General features: G+C 40.1%; 1 protein-coding gene across 1 annotated transcript in view; it reads right to left on the bottom strand.

The window, feature by feature from the left end:
* LOC107731583 (dynamin-3-like) overlaps positions 1-14,579 on the bottom strand; it is a 39,397-nt gene that overhangs the window by 14,236 nt on the left and 10,582 nt on the right. Inside the window, exons 5-18 of the mRNA XM_016542703.1 lie at positions 12,260-12,265; positions 9,537-9,610; positions 9,219-9,368; positions 8,145-8,348; positions 7,806-7,904; positions 5,818-5,978; positions 5,591-5,733; positions 5,128-5,263; positions 4,975-5,042; positions 4,728-4,866; positions 3,177-3,263; positions 2,956-3,026; positions 1,353-1,404; positions 1,063-1,071 (exon numbers count right to left, since the gene is read on the bottom strand). Of these exons, the coding sequence (XP_016398189.1) occupies positions 1,063-1,071; positions 1,353-1,404; positions 2,956-3,026; positions 3,177-3,263; positions 4,728-4,866; positions 4,975-5,042; positions 5,128-5,263; positions 5,591-5,733; positions 5,818-5,978; positions 7,806-7,904; positions 8,145-8,348; positions 9,219-9,368; positions 9,537-9,610; positions 12,260-12,265 (1,399 nt within the window). The remainder of the gene's footprint in view (positions 1-1,062; positions 1,072-1,352; positions 1,405-2,955; positions 3,027-3,176; positions 3,264-4,727; positions 4,867-4,974; positions 5,043-5,127; positions 5,264-5,590; positions 5,734-5,817; positions 5,979-7,805; positions 7,905-8,144; positions 8,349-9,218; positions 9,369-9,536; positions 9,611-12,259; positions 12,266-14,579) is intronic.

Below are 14,579 nucleotides of genomic sequence, written 5' to 3'. Positions count from 1 at the left end.
ATATGAAATAATAATATATTTTGCTTTGTCATCATGTGGTATGGAGTGTAGAGGTGTAAAGAATAAGAGTATTATAGAATAAAGATAGCAAAATGTGTAAGAGTGAAAGGGTTTGAAGCCTTCCTGAATGCAGTGTGAAAAAGACACACAGATCTGAAGAAACTGTCCTCTGGTTCATGCAGTGAACACAGCTACATCTCTCCTGCTCCATCATCACACCAGTGCATTCAGCTACACACATCAGCCTGACGTCTTACAATGATGCCAGACGCTGGAGGAGACGAGGCCTGAAGACACACACACACACACACACACACACACGCTCTCTCTCTCTCTCACACACACACACACACACACACACACGCTCTCTCTCTCTCTCACACACACACACACACACACACTCACTCACGCGCGCACACACACACACACACACACACACACGCTCTCTCTCTCTCTCACACACACACACACACACACACACAGATCTCCTTCATTAAAGCCCAGTCTTCACCAAACGCTCCTCTCTCATCAGTGCACCACGTCACCACACTGATCCTAGACCTGTCAGACGAGCTTCTGCAGTCAATAAAACAACCAGACTGATCACTACATGCTGCAGGATTTCATCTCTGACAGTAAACGCTTCTAATAACAAATTAAACTTGTGTCTGACATCCTCCTGAATGAGTCCAATAAGAGTAACAAAACTCTAAAACACTGAATAATTTGAATGAATGAAGAGGTTCACAGCTGCTGTGACGTCAATGTATGCAAACTACGCTTGTGCACAGTAAAAAACATGACCTGTACACCGTTCTGCTAGAGAAAGAGCCTTGGAAATCAGAAAAATTACGCAAAGGGAACATATCACGTTACATAAAGCAATGAGGAAACATGAATGCTTTTAGTGAAGTAAAGGTTCTGTAATGTCTGACACGTTCTGCTGTTTGGATGCATGAACAGAGGAGTTTCTATCTGTCGTCAGTGTGTGCTGAGACAGAGACAATCTCGCTCTGATGAGACAGGAGTGATGGAGACACGGGGGACATGAGATGCTCTTACCTGGAGCTCCTGAGCCAAACACAACAGCACATCACGCAGGAGCCGCTCGCGCACACGGGAGGATAGTGAAGAGAACATGACACACGTGTGTGAGAACAGAAACACTCAACATGTCCATAACACATGGACATCCTGACAAACACAAGAACTACTGAGTAATAAAGTGAGGGCAGTAAAAGCAGAGCAGAAAGAAAGTCAAAGCCATGTAAAATGACAACAAAGCAATAAAGAGCATCGATGTCTGGAGTGCCATCAACATAGACGGCCTTCACAAACACCAGCACACTGACCTGATTCCCTGCAGAGCTCTTCTTATTCGCCTGACTGCTGCGCTGCTGAGCACTGAGAGACAGAGAGAGTGTGTGTGTGTGTGTGTGTGTGAGAGAAAGAGAGAGAAAGCACTGGTGAATATGACAGTGAGACAGGAATGACTAACTGTGTGATGGAGTCTATTAGAATGCAGTTATATGAGCCTAAAATTCAAGATATGAATTTAAAAAAAAAATCACCCTCTTATATTTATATCATATGATATAGTATATAGCAATATCACACCAGCAAGAGTGCTGCTTTTCCTTAAAGGGGCTATGAACTGAGAAACCAAAATTCCCTTGATATTTTGACATAAAACAGGTCATTGTACTATAAAGTTTCAGAACTCATTAGTCTAAAAACAGCTTATATTGAAGGCAGTCTGCCAAAACAACAGCTTTTGGAATGTTCCACTCTATGATGTAATAGTGCGGATAAACACCTCCTCCGCAGAAAAAGATCAACGCCTGCTTCTACATCACTGTCTGTTTAGCCCCGCCCACCTATTCTACATCGCTGCCTGTTTAGCCCCGCCCACCGATCCTACATCACTCTGTTTAGCCCCGCCCACCGACCCTACATCGCTACCTGTTTAGCCCCGCCCACCGATCCTACATCGCTACCTGTTTAGTCCCGCCCACCGATCCCTGATTCTACATCGATGCCTGTTTAGCCCCGCCCACCGATCCAACATCACTACCTGTTTAGCCCCGCCCACCGATTCGCACATGTATTGTTTACGAGAGAAAACCCAGGTCTGCATTGCCTTTCTTCTGACCCCAGCTTTAGGATAGAGTGAATTTTTATTGAAGATCCAGACCACGTCAGTGAGAACTCGGTCCTTTGTTCACTTCATTTTACCGTGGATTCGTTTAGAAAACAGCCTATTACATCTAAATTATGATGCTTTTGATGTAAAAATCTAGATAACATTATAAGTGGACCTCAGAGAACAGTACAACATAAAAAACAAAGGCAGTTCATGACCCCTTTAATATCTGCACCACTGAAAATATGATACTGATTTTATACAATATTTCAATAAACATTTGTGTTACATTTTAGACACAATATTGTGTTTTTGCTCAATTTCACAAATGAAAATAGTTCCAATCAAACCAACAGAAGAACTGTTGAGCATCTCTGATCAACACACATCAGTGATTCGTCACTGAATGAATCAAGTGAGTCAATGATTCAGTGAATCATTCATAAAGACAGTCACTTGCTTCATTTTTCAATGAATCAGCTCTCTGAACTAACTGGTTGAGTGATTGATTCAACGACTCAATCATTATTTGCTGCCTCCTACTGGCACTTTTAGTTTCAAATTTATATATTAATATTTCAATATTCAATAAAAAAAAATATTAATACCCATTTATTATCAGTATTTATGCATTCTTGAATCAAAATATTTCTTTCTAAATCTATTCTTTGTAATGTTTTTTGGGGGTATTTCTCAGCCAAATAGATGTGCTATTATTAATTTGATTAATTATTCGGCACATCATGTAATTAATTAGATTAACAATGTTAACCGTGGCACAGCCTCGTGCTCAGGCAAAGATCTGCACATACTTGGCGAAGCCGATGAAATCCTCGTGGTTGGTGTTGATGTACGCGAGCTGAACATCGATGAGCAGCAGCACCTGCAGAGACACAGACACAGACGCTGCAGAGCCGTAATCTCGTTACAGAGCCGTAATCTCGTTATCCACCTGCACACACACACGCACGCACGCACGCACGCGCACGCACACGCACACACACACACACACACACATCCAGGTGTGTCGCACCTGCTCTTTGGCTTTGCTCTCTCTGTCACGGATATGAGACGTGACGATCCGCTCCGTCTCCTCCCGCAGACAAGGGAACGAATCCAGCTGAGCGTGTAGAAAACACAAGATCAGAAGCCTGACCCACAGCTTTAGCTCAGCGGCTGCATTAAAGCCTAATAAACTACACTGCAGTGGTCTTACTGAACTAGTGCGGTGGCTTGCTTTAAAAACACTGCTCCAGAAAATCATTACTCAGAAGAGAATATGACTAGTGCATGCTATGCTAATACTATGGACTGCTGATGTGATAGGCAGTGCTTTCAAACTGAGCCGCTCCACTCAGAGCAGGCCATCTGATGGATTTGGGTCTGAGAGTCCACCTCCTAAACTCACAGAGACACACCGCTGAAAATAAAGGTACTAATAACGACAGTGTTTTCCTAAAGTGATGAAGTACACATGTGCTACCTCTGCTGGAACATCTGTGAAAATCAGCTAAACGTCACTGAGCAATAATGAAGAAAGATGAATAAATGTGAGGCCTGCAGCATTTGAGACACACAGAGACCTAATGAATGGCATTTATCAGTCCAACCAAGATTTCATGATTTTCTTGTGATTTTTTTTTTTTTGTGATCAAAATGACTGATTTTGTGGACTTGAACATTTCTAGATTTTTGTGGAAAATGTGCAATGTTATTTTTATGATAATTAGGATGCCATATTTATCAATGTTGGCTCTGAAAGGTGAGATTCTCTCTCTTTTTTTGGCTATAATAATCTGTTACTGTAACTGTGATAGGTTATGTAAGCTGGCTAACTTGCTTTTACAACTTCCCTTACAAATATCAACCATAGCCTATGGTATTAAAATTAATTAATAAATTTATAAATACATTATATAATAAATAAATAAAAACTAACAATGCTTACCATAATTAAACCATAACCATGCACAAATTAACCATGGATTTAATACACTAACCATAGGGATAATTTTCATTTAGTTGTGGTCTGTATTTGCTGGTTTCTGTATTTGTTAGTGCTGTGAGTACGTGCTGCACATGTGCTGTCAAACTGATAAACCACTCGCTGCTCTTGACTGAAGAACTGTAATACAGGTGCTTTAATAAGAATCGATGTTTAATTTATGTGTATTGTGTTGTACTTTTATATTTGTTAATTCGTTAATTTCTTAAATGCTACTGCTAAATACATCTACTGTAGCCTACTGTTTGTTTCATTTGTGTATTATGTGTATTTGTAACATGTATCTTTGTTCTTATTTTTTAATAACAAAGATAAAACGGTGACAATGGTTTTTATCCTCGTCGACTTTGGCCTAAATGTCTGCCATTCTTTTATATTTTATTTTATATTTTGTTACCTTTGCTTTGTTTTTAAAAAAGGGAAATTAGTTTGGCTGTATTCTCAGACTAATTGCTAAATAGTAAAACCAACATGACAGAATCGTGATAAAACCGTGATATGATATGTTTGCCATATGGCCCACCCCTGCTGAGTTCTGAGTTCTGCAGTGGTGTTAGTGTTGAACAGAGAGCGACGCACCTTATCAGAGCACTGACGCACCGTGTTGATCAGCTCCTGAACCACCAGATCAATACACTTAATACACGGCTCCTTGATCTTCACCACCTGCTTCTTCACGATCGCCTCGAAGGCCATGTCTGGAGTGAACAGACCCGTCCTGCAGAAGAAACACGGTCATCTTCAGCGCTGACTTAAACACACACCGGACCCTAAACCCACAGATCTGATCCCGCAGCGAGCGCGAGGACACTGAAGCAAGCCTCACCTGATGCCATGGATGTTCTTGATAGCGTAGCTGATTTCCCGCCGCATCTCCTTCTCATCGCACTCCATCTGTCACACAGACGGGTCAGAAACACAGGACGGTTAGGACGGAGCCGTGAGAACAGAGCACAGTCTCAGTGTCCGGCTCACTTGCCTTGACCAGCTCGAAGGGGAAGCGCTCGTGGAAGATGCGGTTGATCTTGGCTCCTCCAGACAGCTCCACAGTGTCCACCTGATCACCAGAGCCTTCGATACGCTTCTCGAAGTCCACCGAGAACTGCTGCACCATCCTGCAGACGCACAGACTCTCAGTCCAGTCATACATGATATAAACCAGTCCTGATCTAGTCCGCTACATTTGGACAGTGTATCTGAATAGCAAATGTGAGACTGAACTAATCATAAGTAATCATAATCTCTCACACATACTGTAGATATGTGTGTGATGTGTTTGCTCTGTCTGAAGAGACTCCTGATGGAGTGCTGTGAAACGATTAATCACATCCAAAATAAATGTTTTTGTGTACATAATATCACATATAATAACATAATAGACTCAGACTGAACACAGTGCTGTGTTTGTGTGACTGAAGGCTTCTGGTGCTAGCGGCACTGACTGCAGCAGGGCTTTGGTCTTGCGTGACGGGTCGTCGGGCCGGTACTGCCGGTACTCCTCCGCCTCTCGGTCCAGAGACAGCAGCTGCGACTGCAGTTTACTGCGGAAGGCAGGCAGCGTGTCCCGGATGTGGTTGGTCAGTTGCTGTAGAAACACAGATGCAGCCGCTCCGTTAAATGCACATGCGGTCAGGAGCGTCTCCAGTGAGGATCTGACTGGGCACAGTACCTGATTGAGGACCTTCTGCAGGTGTGGGGTGCCCATGCTGTCTGCGATGTGTCTGTAGGCCGGATGAGACAGAAAGAACTTCCTCTCTGCCGCCAGAGCCGCTCTGATGTCCTTCTTCCCGTCGATGTCTTTCTGACTGCGGTTCACCACGCCGATGTACCCTGAGTGATCAAACATTCACTGCGGACACTGAAAGGGGTTTTTCCCGTGACCCGGTGTGCTTCACTGGGCCTGCAGAGCTAAAGCTCAACCGCACGGCTCTAGAGATGCTCAGCAGCTATCCATCGACCGAGGCGCGCTTGAACACAATAACTCGAAAACCTCACGGGGTAATTAGTTACTGTATCCCTTGAAAAGGTAAAGTAAGGGATTACTCTTATTTTTTCTGTCATTTAATTACAGTTACTTCTTATGTAATTGAACTTAATACTGTATATAGACTGTAGAACATTTATACACAATACAACAGTGGATTTAACATCAAAATGTAAAGTCTAACCTTAAAATGCATGCTTTTATGTACCCTTCTCGCTTTAAATACTTTGGTGAGTTAATAAGAATATTGGTAACACTTTAGTGTCCAATTCTCACTATTAACTTAGCATGAATATTACTGGGATATTGGCTGTTTATTATTACTTAAAAAACACATATTAATGTCTTATTCTGCAGGACCTTATTCTAAATCCTTAATCCTACCCAAAACATAAACTTAACAACTGCTTTACTAAGTATTAATAAGCAGTAATTAGGAGTATATTGAGGCAAAAGTCATAGCTAATAGTTAGTTAATAATGAGAAGTGGACTCTAATCTAAAGTGTGTCCAGAATAATTGATGTAGTTACTTAAAATAATTAAAAGAACCGTTTCATGTCTATCTTTGCATCATTAACTTGTCGAGGTTGATAATAGGATTTAGAAAGTAATTAGTAATTAAATACTTTTTGATTTGTACAGTAATCTAATTACACTGTTGAAGATGTAATTAGTAACTAGTAATTAATTACTCTTTTAGAGTAACTGACCCAACACTGATCTGGACCTGACTAAACTGGACAGTGAATCAGATGCCCGCAGACAGTTTCCGTCCTTCAATATTTTGGGATATTAAAACTAGGGCTGTCAATTTAATGCATTAATTTGGTGAGATTTATTATAGCAAAAAATAACACATTTAAATGATTCAAACACCTAGTGCCCCGTTCAGACCTGTCTGACATCTGAGTCTATCAGAATGCTGTTATATGAGCCTAACATTCATGATATGAGGGCAAAAATAACCACCCTCTTATATTTATATCATATGATACAGTTTAGCAATATCACATGAGCAAGAGTGCTGCTCTTCCCCAATATCCACACCACAATGTGAATACTGATTTATACAACAGCTCAATAAACAAGAAGTTCATATTGTGTTACATTTTAGAGACAATCTTGTCTGTTTTTGCTCAGTATCTCAAATGAAAATAGTTCCAATCAAAGTCACAGCAGAACTGTTGAGCGTCTCTGATCAACACACAGCGGTGATTCGTTACCGAACGAGTCAGGCACTTGAACGAATCAGTTGAGTGAACGATTCAGTGACTCACTCATTCAGACATTGACTGGCCACCACCTTCTGGCACTTTTAGTCTGATATTCAAAATATCATTTCACTTCTTTAAAATCATTTCAGATTTCAATATTCGTTAAAAAAATACCCATTTATTTTCATTCTCTCTGCAATGCTGAACTGAAATATTTCTTTATAAAGCTATTCTTTCCTGAAGTCTATTAAACGCTTTTCTCATTCAGCACAATAATGACATTAAATTATCGTTTGGGGGGAAATTTCTCATTGATGTGGGATTCAATTGTAACTAATCAATCAGCACATCATGCAATTAAAAAAATAAATAATTACGTGACATCCCTAATTAAATGAGCTACAAACGTCTAACTGGAAAGCGTCTGAAAGGCATTGACAGGAGCGAAGGTTTCTCACCGCGGCGCAGAGGCAGGAGCTTGTTCTCCAGAACGTCTCGTGCGTCTGTTCCTTCATCCATCAGGTCGAGTTTAGTGATCACACCGATGGTCCTCTGGCCTGTAACACAAGTGCTCTTCAGCATACACAAAACACCACTGGAAGAACCTGCCGGTCACATGAACAACCAGTACTCGAACCTGCCTCGTGTCTTACCACGAAACCACGGCTCCAAAAGCCACGCAATAAACCTTCATCTTATTCTCATGAGGAACTGATGTGTAATTTTGTAAAGCACCAGCTCTGCTCTGAGGCTCTTGGAGGTCAGGAGGTCAGCAGGAAGGTCAGGAGGTCACTCACCCTGAGGGTCGACGTCTTTGGCCAGTTTGAGCGCGTCAGAGTTGGCCAGGTCAGTGTTAGCCGGAGTGACAGCCAGGATCAGGCAGCTCTCGCGGCAGATGAACTGCATGATCATGTCTCGGATCTGATGCTCGATGTCAGCCGGCTGATCTCCCACCGGCACTTTAGTGATGCCCGGCAGGTCGATGAGGGTCAGATTCAGCACTGCACAGAGTCAAGAGGACAGAAAAGAGAATAAAGATCACAGGCAGAGAGTGAACCAACTCCAGGGTAAGGCTAAAAGCAGTCTAATGATTGTGTAATCTATTAATTACACGCACACCATAAACCCGTCTGTTTAGACATGTACCAGATATGGGTAAGACAATTTTAATACGACTGAATTTGTATTAGACGTGATCACAGTAAAAAAAAAAACTCTTTAGGTTACTAATTATAATGTTTTATTTCTAGTTATTCAAACAGTGAATCAATTATATACAGAAAGAGAGCAAAGAACATTTACATTATCAAAGAACATCACATCATTATTTTTATTATTATGTCTAGCATGAGTTTAAGCACTAAAAACACTCCCGTTATAATCAGAGAAGCTGTCTACGCTGTATAATGAGCGAATCTCTTGCACTGTTTGTACATCTGCACTCCGCTGTTTATGAAGACAGAATTCCCGCGCACTGATCAACAAAACTCATCTGAACGCCTCTGATTGGCCATTGCGTTCATCAGCTCGTGTGTGATTGGTTATAATGCGCAATGCTGTAAACGCGTAAAAAGAAATATGATGCCGAATGAACAGATCTAAATGTAACGCCGCAATCCTCATTTTCCATTTCATTTTCTCTTTCTTCACGACAGCCGTAATAGATTTAGTTTAACTGTGCAAGCCCATGTTAATTTCAGACCCGTGGCCAGGGGGTTGAGCTTTACAAAAACATGGTCCAGGACTACATGTACATTCACGATCTTGCATCCAAAAGGCTTTTGAAGAAACCGTCTAACAGGCCCCACCATGAGCAGTGAGATTTAGTTTAAAACATGGCAGGGTTTGTGATGTGATGTGTTTTCCAGTACCGTGTGGGGAATAAACCCGCAGGTTGATGGGAATGGGGGAAATGCCCTTATTGGCCCCGGTGACGCGGTCGGTCTCAGCCTCGATCTCCTGACGGACCTCATCGAAATCAGTGAACTTCTTCCCTTTGCAGTGCAGGAACTCGGCCCACTCTGCAGATTCAGTGTTAGACAGACTGACTGATCATAAGCAAAATGTAAAACATTTGAAGTAATGAGTTAATGAACTCCAAGATTGAATTAGCAGAATTTCAGATATTGATTTTTCTTGAATGTTAATTGCACTGGGTAAGCTAACTCAATGTACAATCTGAGATTCACCTGCGTTTGCACTGATGAGCTGCAGAACCAGGGGTCTGCGAGTGACGATGCCGGATCCACGGGGCAGAAAATCCCTAGAAAACACTCAAATCAACAACACAGCACAGAAACACCATTCCTCACTGCAGTGCATACGTGTGCTTCCATGTCTTTACAGTGAAACGCCAGTCAATCAGACCATATCACAGCTGTTCCCGCTCGTCTGATTAACAAAACCGTGTCTAAATCTACTGCTACTGCTTTCCAAGCATCATGAACATTTACTAGCTATGTTTCCATCCACATATTGTTATGCACATTTTGAAGCATCACATTAAAAAAAACGCTGAATGGAAACGCCAAGATGCGCACAAATTCTAAAAATGCACATAAAAACTTATTTGCACATTTGAGTAGGATAAACTTTTTATCCGATAAGAAAAAATGCGCATAAACTACGATGGAAACTCATTTACCGAATAAATTCCACCATGCGCATTAAAAAAAAGTAATGTGATTTGCGCTATGAGACGGGATAACCTGACTAACAGCAGACCGATCTCGTTCACAGCATCTATATGTTGTTCTGAAAGGCCTGAGCAAAGTTTGTCTTCAAAGTATTTCTGTATAATTGTTTTACACGACTGCATTCACAAACAGCAGCATCCGCCTCCGAAAGCTGTGACAGCATTTACTGTGTTTCGTCTGCTCGCTCTCAGGCGCAAGTCATTAATTATATATGAAAATTATTATATTCAGTGGCTTCTCTTAGTTTTCTTTGTGATATTTCTTGCCAGTTTACCAGGAAGTGACGATTTCGTTCTCTTTGACTCGTTGGATGGAAACAATGCTTTATTCGCAAATGTTTTATGCGATATTCCAGTTTTGCGCATAAGTTTAATTCGAATCTTTGGATAGATTCCAATATCTACTGTTGTCTGAATTTTGCGTTATGTCTCATCTAGTGATAAACTGATATATCAACCAGCATTTTTATATTATATTATTATTATAATAATTAAGTACATATGCACATCATCAACTGCTGCATATGAATGGCCAGTTAACAGAAGTTAATACAAAATCTACTAATAGCCTTGTCAAAGAATAATAATGAAAATAATAATGATATTTCCAGTATTTTTTAATTGAATTGTGTGATAAATGCTTAATTTCAGTGATGCTGTGTATGTTTCAATCAGTACAATGGATTGTCATGCATGATATCAGCTACACGACTGGATATTGAGTCATATTGGTTGATGATAATACGAACATAATGCATTATACTATTGTATTGGGAAGCTTTGGAACAGCCTTCCTGGAAATGTTCAAGAGTCTCCAGCAGTTTGAGTCGAGACTAAAGATCTGTTCACCAGACATACAGTCAAACCAGAATTTATTCAGACACCTTCAACGTTTCTCACATTATCACAGTTTATTTGCTATAGTTTAGAAAATTGTAATAACATATGAGAAGAACTCTGTTAAACTGTGTTAGAGAACAAATTCATCTTGATAATGTCAGATAACGTTCATAGAAAGGTATGTAATGAATTCGGTTGAATAGCTGTCAGCTCTTAAATTTAAGTACACAATTAGATAAAACCAATTTAGCTCAACTAATTACCAAGCAATGCTTAATTTTGTTCAGTCTGTGGAGTAAAAAGGTCGCATTAGCAATTAAAGAAAAAACACTTCAGCAAAACATGGAAAGTGTCTGGATAATTTTAGGTCCCAAATCTGTATCAATTTTACTGGTAGTCCACTGTATGAAGAATTTTTGGGTATAATTTGTCACAGTTTACTTTATTTTGCTATCCTCACTTACATAAATGAACTATAGTGTCTTGCACCCACTAGTAAAAAAATATCAAAAATTATATCTGCTGTCTGAAATAATTTTTGGTTTGACTGTGCATCTCAGTTAGTCCGGTCTGGTACAAACAGCATCACAGGTACTCACGATTATATTTAAGCTACAAAAATACAAACCACTCACACTAGCAGGATCTAGGAAGGACTTCAAGCTCAATTAATCTTCACCATCACACTCTTACGATGTAAACACTGTCTTACATATTACATCATTTAATTTATTCAATAAACACATAATAGTTATTAGCAATACATTACTACATCCTGCATGAACATTTGACTTTCCAGCTAAATCTCAAGGTGTTTCTCCATCTGAACCTAAATATCTCATGGAGTTTTTCTCCTTGTCACAGTCGTCATAGTGTCGCTCACTCGAGGCATGAAGGAATATCTTCTCTTAAGCTGCTCTCAGACAACATGCATTGTGAAAAATGCTATATAAATATACTGTATATAACCTAACCTAACCCTAACCCTCACTTTTCTATCGACTACAGTCTGACATCCGATATCAGTGACTGCATTAGTTTGTCTGTATTAACAAACACAATCACACGCTGCCTTAGTTTCCACAGGTGTACCTCAGGGTTCATTTCTCGGACCGCTTCTATTCCTAATTTTAAAAATCCTTCTGATTTTCAACAATTAAACTTTGAAATCATGCTAGTTCAGCCCAAATCTCTAATATCTTCTCACTCAGATCTCTGCTGTGATGTTGACAGTATTTTGGTTAGGCGTTATATCTGGCTCCTCAATCTTTATTCACCAAATAAACCACCTCGTAACATTCTCTTTCTTTCAACTCTTCGTGTTCATTCCTCCCACAACTTTACAGATGCCAAAACAACTATCCATGCATTCATAACCTCCCACTTTATTTTATATTTATAAAAACACAGTTCAATAATACAGTCAAAACGTACAAATATACAATCTACTGCAATCCTGTCTTCATATGATGCGAATTTGCAGGTCAAGAGTTTACCAAACTTTGGGAAGCAGCAAAATTCACATGAACTTGTTTCTTGTCTCCTGCATTATCATGCATATGATTGGAAGTCAGTAGAGTAAAAAGAGCATTGTGATGCCCCTTGACTGCTTTTCCAATGAAAATACTCCAGAACTCAATATCTGCACTCAGCTACTCCATCAGCTCCAGTCTCACAGTCGCCTACAGCAAACAATCTAAAGTCCCAGGAATCATTTTCCAAGCTTGGCACGGCATTTCACACTCTTAGAAAAAGGCACAAAGTCTGTCACCGGGACGGTACCCACCTTATTCTACCTTATTAACCCCTAAATGGTGCATATAAATACCTTAAAGATACACATTAGTACCTAAATGGTGCATATTTGTAACTTTATCTGCCGTAGTGACAGCTTTGTACCTTTTTTTCTGAGAATGCACTGCATTTTTAACAGAATTAATTCATTTGTATTCAATGTGCACGGTACAGCCAAACCGAACCCAAGTTTAGACCATCACCCGTGGGTGGAGGATCCTTCAGCCTCCTCAACATCTGCTGGAAATTTCATCCATTCATTAGCTCCAGATCGTTAACACGCATATTTGCACTCTGTTATGCACCTCATTTCTGTTTTACGTTTTGCATCCTTGGGGTCTTTAAGGATACCATAATATTTTTTATATAATATATACTGAACAAAATTATAAACGCAACACTTTTGTTTTTGCCCCCATTTTTCATGAGCTGAACTCAAAGATCTAAGACTTTTTCTATGCACACAAAAGGCCTATTTCTCTCAAATATTGTTCACAAATCTGTCTAAATCTGTGTTAGTGAGCACTTCTCCTTTTCCGAGATAATCCATCCACCTCACAGGTGTGGCATATCAAGATGCTGATTAGACAGCATGATTTTTGCACAGGTGTGCCTTAGGCTGGCCACAATAAAAGGCCACTCTAAAATGTGCAGTTTTATCACACAGCACAATGCCACAGATGTCGCAAGTTTTGAGGGAGCATGCAATTGGCATGCTGACTGCGGGAATGTCCACCAGAGCTGTTGCCCGTGAATTTAATGTTCATTTCTCTACCATAAGCCGTCTCCAAAGGCGTTTTAGAGAATTTGGCAGTACATCCACCCGGCCTCACAACCGCAGACCACATGTAACCACACCAGCCCAGGACCTCCACATCCAGCATCTTCACCTCCAAGATCGTCTGAGACCAGCCACCCGGACAGTGTAATTACTATTATTTAGCCATCACAGAATTTCTGATGGTTTCCACTATAAATACCATTAAAAACAAAACAAATCGCCAGCTGTTAACTAGGGATGTCCGAGCTGATCTCAAGGATTGGGGGCCGATCAAGTGTTTTTCTTTTACTGATCGGTATCGGCTCTCTTCAGCCCGATCCTTATTTTACATCAGCTGTCACGCCGGTGTCGTGCAGTAGGGGGCAGTGTGCGAATAGAAGACGCTCAAAACGTCTTATATAGTGTGTACATTATATAGAGAGTTTATCATATAATTATATATACATATATTACTTTTACTCTCTGCACAACTCTGTATACATTGGATTGATTTTGATAACTTTAATGTATTTGAATTATACACCAAACACTAGGGATATACAAGTATCGGATCGGGACTCGGTATCGGCAGATACTCAATATTCAATGACTCGGATCGGGGAACAAAAAATCGGGACATCCCTAAATAAAGCCATTACCTGTAGTGTGTTTTGGGCCATATTCCATTAGGATTTAGTAGTTTTAACAAGCCACCAATATAGGCAACAAATTACCACGGACCAGTACAGTTTCCATTAAAACCAATACAATTCCAATATAACCATTAAAAAATGACAAATTCTATGATGGTTCCTGTTGTTTTCATCAGGGTCTCCAATAGATTTTTCTCATTGCATCAGTTACTGCTCTCTGCCCTGAATTCAAGTTCAAGCTCAATCAAAACTACTGCCTCGTATTGGGTACTCGTCTTCAAAAGTAGTGTTAAGTCGCTGGGGTATATTTGTAGCAATAGCCAACAATACATTGTATGGGTCAAAATTATACATTTTTCTTTTATGCCAAAAATCATTAGGATATTAAGTAAAGATCATGTTCCATGAAGATATTTAATAAATCTCCTACCGTAAATATATCAAAACTTAATTTTTGATTAGTAATATGCATCGCTAAGAACTTCATTTG

The sequence above is a fragment of the Sinocyclocheilus rhinocerous genome, unplaced genomic scaffold (genome assembly GCF_001515625.1).
Source record: "Sinocyclocheilus rhinocerous isolate Xijiao unplaced genomic scaffold, SAMN03320098_v1.1 scaffold1933, whole genome shotgun sequence".
NCBI lineage: Eukaryota > Metazoa > Chordata > Actinopteri > Cypriniformes > Cyprinidae > Sinocyclocheilus > Sinocyclocheilus rhinocerous.
This window is presented reverse-complemented; position numbering and strand designations above follow the sequence as displayed.